The 20,618-nt window shown below is 37.2% G+C and overlaps 1 protein-coding gene across 1 annotated transcript in view; it reads left to right on the top strand.

The window, feature by feature from the left end:
- Window positions 1–2,362: 2,362 nt before the first annotated feature.
- The window catches only part of zgc:154142 (uncharacterized protein LOC555481 homolog), a 51,947-nt gene continuing 33,691 nt past the window's right edge, over window positions 2,363–20,618 (top strand). The window contains exons 1-5 of the mRNA XM_053622019.1: window positions 2,363–2,991; window positions 10,880–10,998; window positions 13,512–13,605; window positions 16,540–16,680; window positions 18,000–18,097. Coding sequence (XP_053477994.1) covers window positions 2,856–2,991; window positions 10,880–10,998; window positions 13,512–13,605; window positions 16,540–16,680; window positions 18,000–18,097 — 588 coding nt within the window. The 5' untranslated portion in view covers window positions 2,363–2,855. The remainder of the gene's footprint in view (window positions 2,992–10,879; window positions 10,999–13,511; window positions 13,606–16,539; window positions 16,681–17,999; window positions 18,098–20,618) is intronic.

The raw sequence follows: 20,618 nt of genomic DNA, 5'->3' as shown, positions 1-20,618 counted from the left end.
TCATGTGCATTTTATTAATCACTCCTGATCACGTGATTAACGTTACAGATGTCTCAGCAAAGCAGGCTAAAAAATATGAGCCCAAACGAAGAGCAAATCTAGGTGTATTTTACTCAGTGTAATCCCCTGACCTGGCCTTCACTGATAACCTGCATGAATCTACAGTCTGGGCTAGAAAGAAATCAGCCCCAGCATCAGTTCTTCATACCATTCTGTGCTTTTCTTATGACCATCGTTGGTGGTGTTGTACTTGGTTCCATAAAAGCCTTGCCATTAGATCTGACCTCATACTGATGTCTTTTGAAAGACATGGTGAGCTTAGCCCTGCGGTTGTGGCTCATGTGGTAGAGCAGGTTGTCCACTAATCATAGGGTTGGCTGCTTGATTCCTGTCCCGTATGTCTCCACATGCCAAAGTGTCCTTGTGCTCAGACACTGACCCCCAAGTTGCTCCCAATGGCAAGCTAGCGCCTTGCATGGTGTGTGAATGAAAAACAGTGTAAAGTGCTTTGTAGGACCGCTAAGGTTATAAAGCGCTTTATAAGTGCAGATCATCCAGAAACCTCTTTTTATTATGGTCTATAAAGATCCTGTGATTTCAGCTCTTGATCTCTCAGCATCCACTGGTAGATCCAGACTTAATTATTCACTCTCATAACTACACGTTTTTCCTATTCGCTTCACTGCAGTTACAGAATAATTTATAGCAGGTATTGAATTCATGCTTTAAGATAAATAATTGAATAAGCCAGAGAGTTTGAGCTGTTATGGACAGATGTTCTTAGCTAATGAGCATATGCTGTGTGAGGAAGATTCCACGGTAAGTGTTGAAGGTTAATGAAAATATTGCTTGGTCATATACACCACACAGGCACGATTTACGAACTTAATATAGTAACAGTGGTGGAAATCAAAACCCCTAGAATTTTCAAAGTTATTATGTTTATCATTACATTCTTATAGTTATAAGCCTGTTTGTCTGGTCAGTTGAATTGAACAGCTTTAATCCAAACAGCATAAACTCAAAAGCAAGTAGGTCTAGAAAAGTCAGCTTGAATCCAATGACAGTTTAAATAAAAATGATTGGAAAAGTTTAGAAATTAAAAAAAGCTCCATGGCTAAACAGCCAAAATCATAATACAGACATTATACACATATAGACATTATATGATATGTTTGTTAAATTAATCTGTACTGAGGGGGTCCTGCAGATTATTATTATTATTATTATTTTTTAACATGTGAAGGGGTCCCTGGAAGAAAAATGTTGAATAACTGCTGTCATATACAGTATGAGTTCATTTGAGAGGGCGTGCGAGGGAATTCTCTTCAACTGGTTTATAAACATTCATCATCTTATAAACAATCATCCATCTTATAAAATCACCATGCCTTTTTTTTCACCCTGTTCGGATTAATGTCATTATGTGGCATAACATAAAATGCCTGCTTTAACAACCTTAAGAAATAGCAAAGTGAGAACTAAAAGACATATAATAATAATAATAATAATAATAATAATAATAATAATAATAATAACAATATTTTAAAAATAAATAAATAAAACTATATGCACTCCTGCTAGATATTAGATATTAGGAGTTAATTAAATAGTACATTTGAGGTTGGAGGTTTTATTCTTGGGAGCCATCATGATATTTAATATTGCTAAATCACATTAATTAGTCTACTGCATTATTAGGCTAGTTAGATAGAGACGTGTGATGAATTAAAGGAAAAACGGTGACTCTGTGAATGATGTGAGGGGCGTTTATTTATTGTGCTGGCATGGTTTGGCTCCTCTTTGAGTGAAGTGTCACTGCAAATCAATATAAAATCCTTCAGGATGACTCCACCTCCATCTAATGGCATGAGCGCTCACTGAATAGTTTGATGAGTATTAAGATGATGTAAATGATATGATATGCCTTCATGCCTTCACACTCACTACATCTCAACCCAACTGAGGGTTTTTATCCCTCCAGTACAGTTCCAGAGATATGGTGCACTGAAACTGGTTCTGGTGATTCATGTTGGCTCAACACCTTACAAAGACACTTTATGTTGTATTTTTCATTCATTTTTGAGCAATCTGTAGCTTTGGGTTTTGTGGTCTTTTCCTGTCCAGTGAAGGTTAGCGTGGCATTTTATTCGTTGTAAAAATGGGATTTAAAATGGTGTTTTTGGATGAACTGAAAGCCATCTGGAAACACCTTGACAGCTAAATTCAAAAATAAGCATTTGAATGTACCCCTAAGCACGGCCTCATTTGCAACCCACCTTGAACCTTGAAATGTATCTCCAACAATTTTTACCTCCACTCGCTGGACTTGTGTTAGATGAATAATAAATATATTTCACCACTTATCCAAGGGGCTTCATCAGATTATCAGAAGAACATCATCTGAACTGAGAAAAGATTCCATGGATTCCACATAATGTTGTAGACACGTAAAATGACCTCGATGACCAAAAAAGGGGGCGAAAAGTTCAAAGAGAACCTGCTGTGAAATCTGGTTTAGGATTTGAACAGAAATGGTATAACATAAATCATTTTCCTATTGATACTACAATGTAAATCTAAATCAGACTGCAACACAGATCCCATCCTAAACCGCATACTGAACTCACACACCGCTATCAATGCTCAAAAGCTCTAGGACTGATTGCAACGAGAGATCACTATCACCAGCAGGACATTTGCAGATGCAGCCTGTCAGCGTACCAGAGAACAAAGTACAGCCTTACAAAGTTCAACATGGAGCGGCATTTATAAACATGGGGTAGTTATGTGGGAAAGCAGCATTACGCGGCCACCTGAAGACGACTTGTGGGTGGAAAAGCAAGAAGAGCAAGATGCCATTAAGGTTTGGCCTGACCTCCCTGGAGAAGAGCCTCATTCTTCTGTTTGTGGCCATGACTGCAGCCTGCATCGGCTTGGTTGTGGTTTACGCCACCGGGGCCAACAGCTCGACTGGTGGAAATGGAGGAGGTGAGATATTCCAAATATCATATCGTGATAATTACTATGAAAAATGTATTGTGATACCCAGTGCTGATGATATTTAACTGAAAAGTGCAAGCCAGATTGGAAAATCGCAATAAGTTCATCAATTTCTTTAGCCATAAGTGTTATAAAAAGAAACTACTTACAAATAAAAATGGTGAAAAACTTAAATCAGTGATTAAAGAGCATCGAATTTAAAAAATGAAATCAACTACAATCAGATACACTGTAGGTGTAGTACCGACAATGCGCATAATACTGGATCAGAACAAATGATCACAATATTGATGCCATACTGACATACATACACAGCAGAGATAGAGTATATCGCAGAATACACACTCATACTCCTACATTCATTCATTATTAATGAATGAATTTATTTCAAAAATATATTCAGTGACCGCTTTATTAGGTTCATGTATTATGTACCTGCACTCACTGGCCTTTTTAAAAAATCTGGTTTAATTCCAAAAAATATATGCATGTATGCCACATTTTATTTCTATTATACATTATATTACAAACTGGATCTCACAGCTCCAGGGTCCCCAGTTTGACCCTGAGTTCAGGTGACTATCTGTGCAGAACTGTGCATGTTCTCCAAGTGTTTGTGTGGGTTTCCTTTGGGTTCTTCAGTCTCATCCCACCTCTACTGACTACTCTAAAGGATAGACGTCCAAGGATAGGCTTCAGATTCACTGTGACCCTGACCAGAAAATGAATGAAAATTATATGAAAAATTGTTTCATTTATTTTAGAATATATACAATAAGTCAGCAAAATTATTTTTGAAAATTATTATTTAATTTTTAAAAAACAACAACAACAGTTTTTGTCTGTTCTCATTCTGGCCATAATTGATGAAATGGTACAAAAAATCCTGGTCAAGAATTCAAAAAATAAAAAAATATAATATAAACAATATCCTGTGATATATATTTATATAGGAAACACCCACCACAAGGTTTCACTACTGGATATTTATGATTTATGTGCTAAACAACAAAATTCTACAATACTAATCTCAAACACTAGAACTTGTGTTTTAGATCTGTGACTTTAGTGGCTATGGTTTGTATTTTTTAAATAAGGTGTGGCCATGAATCAATATATTGAGGCCATGAGTTAAGTTCTATTTTGTGGCTTTAAAATGTTTAACATGTAGCAATTAGCAACTACATTTTAAAATAGATAACACTGAGAAATCAATTTTAACCACAAGAACCTAGGCATGGAGATGACTCTTTAATTTTTAAAAGACGTATGAAGACATACTGGAGTCCTTGGCTTTACGTCTTTGGGTACACCATTAGGTCATCGTAAGGTCACCTTACGTCACCTACGTCATCGAATTCTTCAAGTGAATAAACTCCCCCCACCAGTTTCCACTAAATAATTAAGTGGAGGCCATGTATTAAGTATGATGCTCTACAACACATTAAGTTAAGAACTCAACTTTGATGAAAACATAATAAATTGTGGCCAGGAGATGCTTAGTTTGTGAGCTCAATATATTAATTAAAATAACCACCATGCCACCTCGATGCTTCTGTAAAGATCTGCTCTAACGAAGCTTTCTAGGATTGCTGTAATTCACCACTAGCATAAAAAATTGTTACCTATTAAAATGAATGTGTAATGAAATAAAGAGTGAAGTTACGTTATGAAACATACTGTATTGCTGTAGATAATATATTTAGTGTTCATTGTTCATGTTCATTGATTTATTTGCAAAAATACTTTTCTTTTCTAGTAACTGCTCTTTTATATATACATATATATATACTGATATATATATATATGTATATATATATATATATATATATATATATATATATACTGATATATATATATATATATATATACTGATAATGTATGAAGTATATGAAGTATCAGAGTACCAACTCTAGTAACACCTCTATGTAACATACAACCCAAATCAATGGATTAAACCGAAGAGTAAAAATTGTGAGTAATCCTGTCCGATAGGCTACCCCATGCTAGCTTCATTAACTCCAGGGACATCTGATCTATTATCTCATTTAGGAAAATAATTAAATGACCCGAGTTTAGATATTACTGTAGTGCTGCACTTTCACTCCCTTCAGCAAGGACTAACTTAATTACAATGGCCTGAAGCCATATTTAAAATGGGTTTTGGCTTAATGAACACTAATCTATGTTGACAGTGCTGGCATTCAGCTAATACTGTAAAAAAGGAAAGAAATCTGAATAGATTACAGATGTATCCTAATCTACTGAATTGGAATAAAATGTGTGATGACCCCAAAGATATACTGAGTTATACAAGTAGTGTGTTTTTACTTTGGTTATAGTTAATGAGGAGTGTGTTTGGAATATTATCCAATGTTAAATACTAAAAACACACCACCAGAAACTGTTCTAGAGATTATTGATAGACTGTAACAGTGTTGTGGTTCTAAATTTTAGTGATCATTGTGTAAATATAAGGCATTATATATATATATATATATATATATATATATATATATATATATATATATATATATAATATTATATATATATATATATATATATATATATATATATATATATAACATTATATTATAATATATAATAATATATATTATAATAATATTATAATATATAACATAAAATGTTGCAAATATATATATATATATATATATATATATTTGCAACATTTTATGTTCATTCTCATATAAATCGCAGATAACCTGGCACAGAGTGAAATAATTGTAAAAAGGGGTGGAGTTAAAATGAATACATTATCAATGCATGTATTAGATCAAGAGATGTCAAAGATCTAACTGATATTTTTCGGTGTAGTGATTTTTCCTTGTTATATACATTATAGTGTACAATGTTCCCTTATAAATGTAACACAAATGGGGTTTCTGTCTTGTATACTATAGTGGGTGACACTCGCAGGTAAGACAAAAATTGGCTAACTTCCAATCTTTATTATTATGGCAATATATTTAACGAGTCTGCTATTTACTTTATTTTTGTTAGTCAATGTTATTCATCCACCCATTTTCCATACCGCTCATCCTACATGGGGTCACGGGGAGCCTATCCCAGGGAACTCAGGGTACAAAGCAGGGGACACCCTGGACGAGGTGCCAACCCATCTCAGGGCACAATCACACACACATTTACACACTATGGACAATGGAAAATTTGGAAATGTCAACCAGCCTACAACGCATGTCTTTGGACTGGGGGAGGAAACCGGTGTTCCTGGAGGAATCGTTGCCACGAAGCAGTTTTAGAGGAACAGTTTTACCACTTCTTGACTTCTAATGAGAAATCTGAAGGCTACAGTGGACCTAGGAATGTTAGGAAAACATCTTGAGAGTACTCAGTAAAGGAACTCATCCTCCACTGGTCAACTTGTAATAGTGAGATTACAGTAAGACAAGTACATGTATAGAGCAAGCAGGTCAAGTGAGATTGATTGACGGAATTGGCTCAAACTGAGATCTCAGTGGTGTTAAACAAATCTTTACTTAAGAACATGACTAGGGATGCGTCAATACTGATACTGGTATCAGGTACTGGTCTGACACCATCCAATACCGGGTGATACTACTATGTGACGTAAGCCCGGTGTACATTGCTGCGCTAATTAAGAAATGACTTGAAATGACAGCGATCTGTCAAATTTAAGCGAATCAGTTAAAGCAATTAAAGCAAAATATGTAAAAAGGAAGAATTACAGCATTTGCCTACAACACAAGTTATCTGACACACACCTTTCAGAGTGGTAGAGCAGTATCAGTGAGCGTGGTCATTAAAAATGAGCAGAGGTTTCATGAATGCGATGTCAAATGAGAGCACTTCACTTCTGCGAGCACTGAGCACGCAGACATTCACGGCACACTGCGCTCATTTTTACTGACTACTTTCGCTGATACTTCTCTGCATGCTCAGGTCAGCTTAGTCTTTATTAAACTTACTGTTTAAATGCCATAACGTAAATAACATTAAGCATACATCTCAGCACAAGGAATTCATTCGTGGCAGCCCACAACAGCAACCCACTAAAACAAAGCGAAATAAAATGATTAATGCTAAGTAGGTAGCTCCTTTCAGTACCACAATCAGAATTGACAAGTAGCAAAAACATGTACTTGTACTCATACTTGGTCTAAAAATAAATGGTATTGATGCCTCCCTAAATATGACAGCTTTTGTCATGAATCAATGCAAATTTTTTTCCAGCTCTGCAGCACACTTATTATCACTTCGAGCTTTCCAGAACATCTTTCTTGTGAGAAAACAAAAACATCGCCTCACACTTCCGAGGGTGAGATGCAGCAAGAACGTTCTGGAGCCTTCTCTCGTGTCGTATATCCATCAAGTGCAGGAGAAGAGAGTCATTTTTCAGAGGGTTCAGGCTGACAAGAGTGGCACTGATGTGTTCAGCAACTGGCCACAGTTCACACTGACAGACTCAGAGACACAGATGTACACGAGGGAATCATCACTATGTAGGTTAACTTGTTCCAGAAAGGACAGCCATGCTGCTCTTAGGAAACTCATTTGTTTAATGATTTATTGATTGATTCGTTTCAACTGCACCGGCATTTCCATTCCCCAGTTTGAATTTTGTATCTAAACGTACTCAATGTTTCATGGTCAAGTTTTAGAAGAACAAAACCTTTCCTTTCCTTTCAAAACTCTGGACCCTGTAAGAATTAAGAATTAGGAAATGACAGAATAGGAGACTAATATGAGACGAATTTATAATCTCTTCAGAGTACAATCACACCCTTGGGGCTTGTCAGCATTGCAGGATATTTTCACTTATGGTTAGATGATGTGGCGTGTCATCCTTACATAATCAATTAAATTGCTGTACTCTCTTCTATAATGTGCTGCAGGCAGGACATTTTGTGGTATAAGAAACATGATTTTGTGAGTAATTATTTTGTGAGTATGCAACTCATCACGCTATGCCCTGAAACTGCACATATTATCTCAAGTAAACACATCAAGTCAAGAATTGTGATCACACGTGCAAATTAAACCACATGCACTACAGGTGAAAAAGCTAACATTTGGAAAGAAATGAATCATGTGGAAGAGTCACGTGTGAAAATGAATGAATCAAGTGGAAAAGAATCACATGAAAATAAAAGTGTCATGTGGAAGAATCACATGTGAAAATCAATGAATCGTGTAGAAGGATGACATTTGAAAAGCAAGGAATCATGTGGAAAAGAATCTTGTGAAATTAAACAAATCATGCAGAAGAATCATGTGAAAATCAATGAATTGTGTGGAAGAATCATATGTGAAAATCAATGAATCATGTGGAAGAATGACATTTGAAAAGCATTGAATATGTTGAAAGGAATCACATGAAAATTTATGAATTGTGTGGAAGAATCAAACGTATAAATCAATGAATCATGTGGAAGAATGACATTTGAAAAGCATTGAATCATGTTGAAAGGAATCACATGAAAATACATGAATCGTGTGGAAGAATCAAACGTGAAAATCAATGAATCATGTGGAAGAATGACATTTGAAAAGCAATGAATCATGTGGAAAAGAATCACATGAAAATCAATGAATCATGTAGAAGAATCACATGACAAAATTGATCAGATTAAAAAAATACATTAATCCTATAGAAGAACAAATGTAAAAATAAATTAATAATGTTGAAGAATCACATGTGAAAAACAATGAATCATGTAGAAGAATCACATTATTTTTTTTTAATCAGATTTATATTTTAAAAATAAATTAATAATGTCAAGAATTACATGTGAAAATGAATGAATCATGGAAAAAATCTCTTGTCTCATAATCAGATTCAACATTAATACTGAATCTAAACTTTTTTTTTTTTTTTGGTTTTACAAAATGCTGTATTGTTAAAAAACAAAAACAAAACACTGTATACATTACTGCACTTACCTTCTTTAGCCAAACATCACAGTTTACTTTATAGTAATGTATATCCTCAGTCTTTTAATCTAGTAGAGTAGAAAACAGATTTTATGGCAAATGGTACGTTTAAAATAATAGCACTCTAGCCTTTTTCTGTGCTGCTGTCGAGTAGGCTTGAAAAGCGTGAGTTACATCAACTTGCACAAAGAAATAATCCAATATAAATCTGCCAGGAGCAATCTCAACAGTGCACATTTTTTAAAGTTTAATTTACTGTCTGACATAAATCATAAATATAGCCTTTAGTTTAGATAAGATAATCTATAAATTTTATAGTGGAAACTCTGCAAAGCAGGACAACGTTTAACAGACCATCTGTCTGCATCGTACATTTCATATACAACCTCTTTTAACAGACTATGAAAAAAAACCTGCCAAAAGCACCTGAGCGCCATTTAAAAAAGCCCAAATCAATGAAAAGACATTCTGAGCCGCAGCATTCATTCGGCACTGTTGATGCTTTCATTTTCAGTCAAAATGAACAGCTAGAAAAACTGCTGAAATGATTTCTCCTGTCTTGCTGCTTTATACTGCAGTTTTATACTGTACAGTTCAGCCTCAGGTGGTACACACTCAAAATGTAGAACCTACGTATAGTGGAACCACAAAACCCATCATTCTTTTTGTTTATTAAAACTATAAGAGGATAAAGTAACAGAATATGAAGTGAAACTGTTGCTGTGTTGTTCTTTAGGACTCATCACTACACATTCACTGAACAGGCTTTGATCTTGAACCTTAAATGTGTGTTCATTTGACGCCAAATTATGTACAAGCTTATAAAAGCCAGTGCGTGTATAAATAACCTGCTGGCATTTTATACACCATTGAGCCAAAAGTTTACGGACACTTGACCATCACATCCATTCTTCCCCAGAATGTTGCCACAATGTTGGAAGCACACAATTAGCATAGCAGAATAGCATTATAATTTCCTCACTTGAACTAAGGGGCCAAAACCTGTTCCGGCATTACAATGCCCCGGTGCACTTCAGTGCCTGACCTCACGAATGCTCTTATGGCTGAATGATCACAATTCCCCACAGCTACGCTCCAAAATCTAGAAGAAAGCCTTCCCAGAAGAGTGGAGGACATTATTAGAGCAAAGTGGGACTTGGAATGTTCAGCAAGCACATGGGTGTGACGGTCAGACGCCAATAAACTTTTGGTCATATAGCTTATTTCATAATCCACTATGTAAGCAATAAAACACATGTGGTCATCCTGTCATAGGAAAATAGTCAACCTCAAAGCAGAGTTACTGTTCCCACCCCAACGTTTGTTATTTTCCAATTTCAGCAAATTGTATTCATCTTATATCACAGCAATTTGCCAAACAATTGTGATGTTTTATTTATTAATGACCAACACATACATTTTTAAAATAAATTTACAGTTACATTTAATACTGTGGAGCATCCATGAAGCAAGTTGTGTTATAACAGCTATAAACAGTCACCACTTCACTTTCTGTTGAAGTAAATATGACAAAAAAAAATGCAGCTAGTTATATTACTGAGAAATCGCAAAGCAAAAATTCCTGTCTAGACTTTCCTGTGGCAGACAACATAAAGGATCAGCTTTAGCGCTGACTGTTACAAAGCACCGACAATGGAGACATTTTTAGTAACTGCTGCATCCAGGTCAGGGTGGCAGTGAATCTATAAATGTTCAACAACCCCTCCTTACAGAGAACTTCACCATATGCTACCCATGTGTACATTAGAACGTGCGTTACGATAACCCTGTGATTTGAATCGCAGCCGTCACTAACGTAAAAGCTGCTGTTATAGACAATTAAACAACACCTTCTGACCAGTGAGATATAAATTATAATTCACACATATGATTGACCTCATTGATGTCGATCGGCTGTGTGCAGGGATCGTGTCGCTTTCAGGATGTGGGACTCCGGCGCAGCTGAATGGTCAAATGGGGGAGTTCAGCAGCGAAAATTATCCCAGCAGCTACGACAACGGCAAGAGCTGCAGCTGGACCATCACTGTGGACAGCAAAAAGGTGGGCAATCTGAAGAGTCTGGAGACTGAACAAGAAGGGTCAAGGAGGTCAAGTAAAAGCTAACTTATTAAAATACAGATTTTAGAGACTCACAAAAACAAACAGCCGACTGGGTCTTATTACCCTGCTGAAAAAAACAATATAAAACCCTCATGGAATTTGTAATGGTTTTAATGGTTTTAATGGGACTTGTATTGGTTTAAATGGAAGCCTTGGTTGTAATGGTCCCTTCGGCTACCTACTTGTAATTTGTTGCCTTCTATTGGTGGCATGTTATGTTTACTGGATACCATTAAGGACCAATAATGGTAATGGTTTTAATGGTTAGATGATGGTCTGTAATGGTATTTTGTAGTGTGATGGTTTCTAATGTATTTTCAGCGGAGTAATGTTGGATAGAAATATCTGATAGACGGAGTTCCGATGAAGTCATGGAGGAGTCAAAACCGTACCAATTGAGGAGGTAAAACCGTACCAATGGAGGAGTCAAAACCGTACCCATGGAGGAGTCAAAACCATACCCATGGAGGAGTCAAAACAGTACCCATGGAGGAGTCAAAACCGTACCCACGGACGAGTCAAAACCGTACCCATAGACGAGTCAAAACCGTACCCATGGAGGAGTCAAAACTGTACCCATGGACGAGTCAAAACCGTACCCATAGACAAGTTAAAACCGTACCCATAGACGAGTCAAAACCATACCCGTAGAGGAGTCAAAACCGTACCCATGCAGGAGTCAAAACTGTACCCATTACATTTTACATTAGAGACTAAAGGAGGTCTCAGAGGCAAAATGTTTAGCATTTTACCACATGCAACACACTAAACTATACATCAACTAATTAGCAAACCTTTACATGCTACATCTGTTGTGTTGTTGGATCTGAAGACCTAAAGTGCAAGAAGAGATGCTGTAATGTTAAATAACACCCTGGTTGACATGAAGAGAACAAAGACTCAGGATGCATACATGAGACACAGAGAGAGAGAGAGAGAGAGAGAGAGAGAGAGAGAGAGAGAGAGAGATCAGTGTTACATTTATTTTAGTTTTTTTGAGCTTTTCAGCTCAGCAACTCTGTTAACTGGAATAATTCGACATCAACAAAAACATCAAAATTTGAATGAGCAGACACAAGCTCAGCAGGAGGCTGTCAGAGAAAGTCACATTCCTCTGCACCCCTGTCCCTCTCTCTCTCTCTCTGCTGTGTGTTTCATGCCTCACTGCAAGACACACATGCTGCGTCCCGATTCGCCTACTTATACTGTACTCTTTTTTTGTAAAGAAAAAGTACATACTTTTGAGTGTGTAGCAAAAGAATATGGAAGTTCTGGGACATACTAACACGTCACGTAACTGAAGAGAACGTAGTTGCCTAGATATGCACAATGTCACTGTAAACTAACTCCTTGGTGCGTTTCTTCATTCATTATTCCTTATTATAATTGAATTTATCATTCCCTTGATTTATTTTTCCACATTTCATTTGCATTTCTCTAAAATGTGTTCTTTAATTTTTAATTAATTAATTTATTTACTTTTTAACAAAACTCCTCCTCCCTCGCGCAAGGAGTCGTGGGCAAAATTAGCTGAAAAAGATCCACACTTTGAAAATCTACCGGAAATAGTAGATCATCCAGGTACCTTTGGGATACTCATTTCAACATACTATGATTTGGGACACACTCATTCTAATCTCGGATACTATTTAGGATGGAATGTAGGCGAATTGGGACGCAGTAACAGTGTATAAATAGAACAATATCCACAGGTGTACACATCTTCCTTCAGACTCCGCCCTCCATTCATGAGCAGCATTCGACCATGCCCCTGAAACCACAGGGGTCCATCCATCCATCCATTTTTCATACCACTTATCCAACACAGGGTCTCAGGGAACCTGAAGCCTATCCCTAGGTACTCGGGGCACAAAGTGGGGGACAACATGGACGGGGTGCCACATTATGGGCAATTTAGAAATGCCAGTCAGCCTACAACACATGTCTTTGGACTGGGGGAGGAAACTGTAGTACCAGTAGGAAACCCATGAAGCACAGGACGAACATACTGTACAAACCCAGCACACAGGGCTGAGGAGGGAATTGAACCTCCAACTCCAGAGGTGCGAGGCAAACGTGCTAACCACTAGGCCAGCAGAAGTGTCAAATTTCTAAAACGGATTTTCATTTCAAGTTTATATCAAATATATAAAATTGTATGGACTTTGACCTTAATGACGGTTGAAACTTTAATGCTCAGAGAATTGTCTGATGGCACTTTTGCAATTAGATGATTTGCCTTCAAAGCAAACGTATTAAAGCTACATAGAAAATATATCATCATTTGTTTTTGAGTGATAAAAACAAGTAGCTGAGGCTAATTTTTAATTAGAAATATGGAAAACAGATAATGTGCAGATTGAGAGAACGTGAACGCGACCTCCATCCATCTTCTGTTTAATTAAAGTAGCTAAAGCCTTCCAGAAACACCCTGCATGTGTTTATCTCCCCAGGTGATCGCTTTGTGGTTCCAAGACTTCTCTCTTGAGGACTCAGGCACATGCAGCGCAGACGCCCTCACACTCCAGGATGAGATAGGGATCATCGGTGAGAATCCTACAATATCCCAATTTAGACTGTAATGTTCTTAGGCAGGAGTGTAGTCAAGCGAAAGCTTTTTTTTTTCTCAGTAGTGAAGATGAGGAGTGAGAGGAAATCAGTAGGCTAGGGAACATCCACCTGTGCGTATCGATCATCTTCAGGTTTGGCTTTTACACATACTGCTCTGTACTGAGTGAAGGATTTAGTGTGCATCAGTCTTTGCTCTTCCAGGGAAATGCAATGTTTTTAGGCCATGCCAGTCCTGGGTGTGCAGTTTCAAGTTTATTTTGCCAAGAGAATTAATTCGGAGGTCTTCAAGGATTATAGCTCAGTCTTCAGATTTTGAGTAGTATTCAAATACGGAGTTTCCACAAATCCTCACACACATCATGCATATCACACAAGTGCAGGCTCACTATTCAAACACAGCAGTACAGATTATACAGTATATACAGAGCATTAAATCTTGGTTTTATTGGTAGTCCAACTTTTTAACAACTTCAGCATGGATCAGTGCATTTTTTGTATCATGCAATAGTTTATTTCATTTGATTTAATTTTTACTTATTTTATTTCTCTTTTTTTTTTGTTGGTTCAGTTCAATTCGATTTTATTTATACAGCTCTTTCAACAACAGACATTGTCACCAAGCAGCTGTACAGAAACCTGGATATGGATGGATATATTTTTCAAATTCTATACAAATTAATGAATAGTGGAAGGGAATTTTAAAACTTTCCCATCCATCCATCCATCCATCCATCCATTTTCCATACAGCTTATCCTACACAGGGTCATGGAGGAGCCTGGAGCCTGGAGGGTACTTGGGGCACAAGGTTTTGGAAATCCTGGATGGGGTGCCAACCCATTCAGGGCACAATCGCACACATGCACACTCATTAACACATTATGTACAATTTGGAAATGTCAATCAACCTACAGCACATGTCTTTGGACAGGGGGAGGAAACCAGAGTAAAGCGCTTTACACTGTGTCTCATTCACCCTTTCACACTTACACTCACACACCAATGGTAGCAGACCTGCCATGCAAGGCATCGGGAGCAACTTGGGGTTCGGTGTCTTGCCCAAGGACACTTCGTTATGTGGAGTCATGTGGGCCAGGAATCGAGCCGCCAACCCTACGATTAGTGGACAACCCGCTGTACCAGTAGAGTACCTGGAGGAAACCCCTGAAGCATGGGGAGAACATGCAAGCGCTGCACACACACATGGCAGATGCACTTTCCCATCCAATTTGAACTATTTTTAAGTTAGAAGCTCTGAGACATTTCAGTACTGTACCTTTATAGCAGTGAAGGTGAATAACTCTTCATGAGGACAGTAGCTGGTTAGATTGAGTCGAGACCTCAGATCTTGAGATTAGCTACAGTACACACCTCATGCAGTGTACTCGTATAAGTGTGGTCATCTGGGAAAACCCGTCACATATTGCTGTGGCTGAATTCTCACAAAATGTATTTTGACGCCTAAGCTTAAAAGAAAGAAAGAAAGAAAAAAAACTAGGTGACAATGTTTTTAGTTACCTTTTAATCTTTCCTTGGCTTTTAAAAGCCAGTTTAATAAATGCAGTCAGTCTGTGTACAGATGTGTCAAATCTTGTAAATTTTCTCTAACCCCCCCCCCCCCCCCCAATAAAAAAAAATAGAAACAAACACACTCTGAGTGAAGCAATCACAGTGAATAATATGCTTTGCTGATGTTATTGGATAAGTACATGCCAGAAATGGACATAATCCTTATCAGAGGCACAGTTGTTATGGCATAAATTAAAGGCAATATTCTCCTTCTTTGCTTTCAAATGCTAGAACTTTTTTCTGAAACATTTTTCAGTTCAGGAAATAGCTTTTTAGAACCACATGTAGTAGAAAATGTCCTCTTAACCACGTGAAGGGGTTTCCCAAGGCTCATACACATTTATCCACCCTCTCTTTATAATTTTATATAAAATATTCAATAAAGTATGAAACCCAGGATTAAAATATGGCGCCATGCTGCAATACACTTACGACTGGATCATTACACTGTGTCTTCAATTATCATTCGCCAGATCCAACAGAGGTTGTGCTCTGAATCTTGATAAGTAGATCTTAGGCATTATATATCTATAGGAAAAATGACACTGTGCTTTCTTAAGTGGTTTGAGATGATTCTCATTTTAGAATAAAACAAAACAATTAGACGAGCAATTTATCTCTCACTGGCAACCGTAAAACTGAGCAATTGCATAGGTTTCTTAAAATTGAGACATACTGTGATTTGAGTATTCTGGATACTGATACTTATAAAATATTGATTGCGGGCTCTGACCAACTTAGGAGCCACACACACACACACACACACACACACACACACACACACACACACACACACACTTCCCCCCAGCCCTACAGCTTCAGTCCTCCTGACTCCAAGGCTCAGAAGATTGCGCTTTGATGTCATGCCCCAAATTAGTCCCCCACCACAAACCACTTGGGATTCTGGGTCAGATGGAATGTTCCACATTAAACCATCCATCCTAACTAAACTGGAGTCAGTGCCGTCCTCCACATCTTAAGGAGGACTGAGTCATTTCATTGAAACTTTCAGATTTGCTGGAGTGGGATTTTATTGGAACATTGTAGCAGTAGATCATATTAAATTGTTGAATGAGTCACAGAGCAATATCTCTGATAGTTTTGTTCTATTGTGCCCCATCCCCCCCCCCCCCCCAAAAATCTGTTCCATGCCATTTCTTTCTCTTTCTCCAAAACAAGTTCAAAGAAACAAAGACATTTTGATTGAAGCAATGACTACTTTCCATTTAAACCCTATACATACTTCAATTCCTGAAGTACTTTTTTATTTATTCATGCTTTACCATGGATCTGCCATTTTGTTATTGTTTATTGTTTTTGTTTTTTTGGGGTTTCTTTTGCAGGGAAATACTGCGGTTATTCCAAGCCTAAGCCGATAGTGTCTCTGGGAAGCAGTTTGATGGTGCATTTCAACACAAATGACAGAAACACAGACAAAGGATTCAAAGCTGTGTACCGTGCTGTGGACCCTAATACAGTTAATGGTAATTGGTTAAAATATAATATGTAATGTTTACTCAACTGCATAACAGTGCTATTTACCCTTACAGGGACCTCTTGCTCAAAGAAAGGGTCTTGCTTCGTCTACTCTAACACATTTGAGCCAATTTTTGATCACGAATGATAATCATTTAAAATTGTACTTCAATGTATAATGTCATATTTCAGTTTACTTAGGGATAAAAAGTGAGTGAAATTCCTAAGCTGTAGCACTCCAACAAAGCAGTCAGTTAAATAAGAATAGGTAGAGGTAAAGGGAAATAAAATACAGAAATATACAGAAATATTCATATGCAGAATAAAATACAGAGGTAAAAATAACATTGTTTGGGAGCTGGGAGCATGGTGGCCGTACTCGGTGCCATCTTGAAGACCCCATTATGTCCCCAGGGCTGGAGTTATTTTGAACATATCAGCTTTACCTGATTGCATTTGGAATGATTTTATGTCTGAGCGATAATGAAAATAAAATAATTGTACTCTGTTCAGCATGAGGATTGAGGGAGGGCGAAGTGTGCCTCTGTTGTATTTGACCTAGAAAACCAGCAGCTGCATCAGTGATGCAGAAGGGAGATGGGATTCATAAACTCAATTCATTTTTATTTGTATAGCACGTTTAACAATAGACATTCTCACAGGCGGCTTTCTGGATGTAGATTTAGATCCCCAATGAGGAAGCCAGAGGCGAGAAAAATACTTCCTGAGATGGCATGAGGAACAAACTTTGACTCAGAAAGGAACCCATGATGCTCTGGATGACACTGGATAATGTGATTATAAATCATTACAGTATACAGGCGTAGATTGTGAACAGATTGTGCATATGAATAATTACAGCAGCAGTTCTTAGATATAAACCTACAGTATCCAGACGAGATTAACCACTGAGTCTGGTTTTTGGGAATGCAAAGCTTAATTTGTCACATATACATTACAGCATATGAAATTCTTTCTTCGCATATCCCAGCTTGTAAGGAAGCTGGGGTCAGAGCGCAGGGACAGCCATGATACGGTGGCCCTGGAGCAGAGAAGGTTAAGGGCCTTGCTCAAAGCCCCACCGATAGCAGCTTGGCAGTGCTAGGGCTTGAACCTTCTAGTCAGTAACCCAGAGTGTTAACTGTTGAGCCAGCAGAAAGTGAATACGAAGGGCAGAAGTAGAACATAAGGATGAATCGGGCAGGTACGGAGAGTGAGAGGAACCACCTCTGACACCATGAGTATACGTAGAGCTTGATATCTCCACATCATCTCCAAGTCATCGATCTGACCCACTTTCTGAACCACTCTCTTCCCCTCATTCTAGATATTGTAGGAGCTGGTGGCTTTCTGCAAGGTGACCATGGGGACCTAATGACCCCCAGCTTCCCGGAGAAGAACTATGACAACGGTGTGGTGTACCAGGTATGCTCAAATAATTTCCTTATTTGTTTTTTTTTTACTCATTTCCATCTCTGTTTTTTTCTCTACATCTAAATCATTAGTATATGAGTGACATGACCACCCATGACTTTGGCATAAACTGTTCATGAATGTGCAGGAAATCCTTTATCATAAACCTTTTAGTATTTGCTCCTAAAAATAGATAAACAAATAAGATAGTAAATAACAATAGACATGCTTACCATGACTCTCGCTATATATGGTACCATAAAAGTCCTGTCATGTGGTGTGACTATATTTTTTAATGATCTAGGTTAAGAATAGTGTTCCTATCATAACACAGCACTGTTGAATTCTCAAAAGGTGTTGATTCATTTTCAACAAGCTTTTCTGATCATAAGCCTGTTATGTTTACCTGCTTATTTAAAATGAAATATCCAAATCCCAGAAGCCAGTACACTGGACTCATATGCTCAGTTCTACATCTAGTGATCATTTTTCCATGTCTTTTAAGGAGGCTTGACAAACATATAATCTTGAGTGCCCTTCCAGTTAATTAAATGCAGAAGAGCATCTTATGATGTTTAATTCTATCTGTACTGACATCTTGGAATTTGTAGCTCCAGTGAGAATAAAAGAGCAAAAACCTAAGTCGGATCCTTGGTTAAATAACACCACACAGGCACTAAGATGGGCTTGTCGAAGAGCTGAGCGGAATTGGAAAAAGAAAAGTTACAAGTGTACTTTGAAATATTAAATGACTCACTGAACAGATATCAGAAAGCAGTCAAAGCTGCATTCTAAGTACAGTATGGGAATGCTTTCTAAAGTTTTTCACAGATAAAATAACTGATATATTGTACCTTCAAACTATGATCCGTCTGATCCTCCTTGGTGTATATCGCTTTTTAAAAAAAAAAAGAATTTGAGCTGATTTCTTTAAGCTCATTTCAAGATATAATTAAGCAGTTAAAGCCTACCATGTCTCCATATGATATTATCCACAAGCACTTGATATTATCCCCAAGCACTTGATATTATCCCTAAGGTGTTGATGTTGTTGGGCCGAGTGTTTTAGCAATAATAAATAAATGTCTTCTTACAAGGATTGTTCCAAAATACCTTAAACATGCAACTGTTAAACCCCTGCTTAAAAAAATCAAACCTTGATCCGACTCGATTATCTAATTTTAGACCAGTTTCCAATTTACCTTTTATTTCTAAAGTTTTAGAGAAGCCTGTTCTCATTGAATTGCAAAGTTTTAAGTAGTACTTTTGAAACATTCCAGTCCGAGTTTAGGAAACACCACAGTATAGAATCTGCTATAACTGCGATAACTGGGATTCTGTGATTCGTCTGCTTTTAGACTTAAGTGCTGTGTTTGATACCGTAGACCACAGTATTCTTATTTCACATGTTCAACAAAGTGCAAGCATTAAAGGTTGTGCTCTGAATTGGTTTAAATCTTATTTGGATGATAGAACCTTTTTTTTTTTTTTTATCACCGTCCAAATCCACTCTGACCTGTGGGGTTCCTCAAGGCTCCATTCTGGCCCCTGTTCTGTTCTTAATATATATGCTTCCCTTTTTTTTTTTTTTTAACAGACATGGGGTGTCATTTCATTGCTAAAGATGACACTCAAATTTATCTGCCCTTGAACTCCTTATCCGCTTGCCTGCTGAATATTTTAGGCAGCTTAAATTATGATTTGGGAGATTTGGTGTCTTAAGAAAAGACGCCCTGTGTGAAAAATGTGGGTGTTGCATTCGATTCTGCACTGAAATTTGACCAGATTATTGATGGTCCCAAGCTCTAGACTGAAGTTGTGAAGTCAGTGACCGTGCCTTTGCTATTGCTGGACACAAACTGTGGAATCTTTTACTGATATCTCTCAGATCAATTTAGACAGAATCAGAATTTAAATCAAAGTTAAAAAATGTATCATTTTTTTGTGCAGGCTTACAATTGTTCTTAGAGTCTGAAGGTATGAATTTATAAATGTGCTTTGATGTATTTCTTATCTTGCGTTGCGGTCTGTACACCATAGTTGTATTGATGCATCTGTGTGATGTTTCTTTTATTATGGTTGTACAGCACAGTGGTCAACTACTGTTGTTTTTATTGTGCTGTATAAATAAATGGATTGATTGATTGAATGATTGATTGATAGTGGAAAAAAATAATTAAAAAGTATGAACGTGTCATTCTTTAATAAATACAATTTGTATCCATTGGCAAATTGCTGTGTTATAAGAGGAAAACACTTGAAAACGTGATATTTATAGGAAAAACGTGAACCTTGGATTGGGAACAGTAACTTTGCTTCCCATTACACCAGCCCGTTGTTGTTTACTTTCCTATAGCAGCGCTCCCCTTATTTTTTTATTATTTTTTTTCCTGACTTCAAATCAAATAACTGTTTATCGGCTCATGTCTCCATATGGAGCATTGCCTGCAAAAATGTCATAAAATCAAGTGCATGCAGCTGGATTAAAAGCTTGATTAAAATAATTATTACATTTGAAAAACAAACAAACCAA

The sequence above is a fragment of the Ictalurus furcatus genome, chromosome 3 (assembly GCF_023375685.1).
Source record: "Ictalurus furcatus strain D&B chromosome 3, Billie_1.0, whole genome shotgun sequence".
Lineage (NCBI taxonomy): Eukaryota > Metazoa > Chordata > Actinopteri > Siluriformes > Ictaluridae > Ictalurus > Ictalurus furcatus.
The sequence above is the reverse complement of the archived record's forward strand: the minus strand, read 5'-3'. Positions and strand labels throughout refer to the sequence as shown.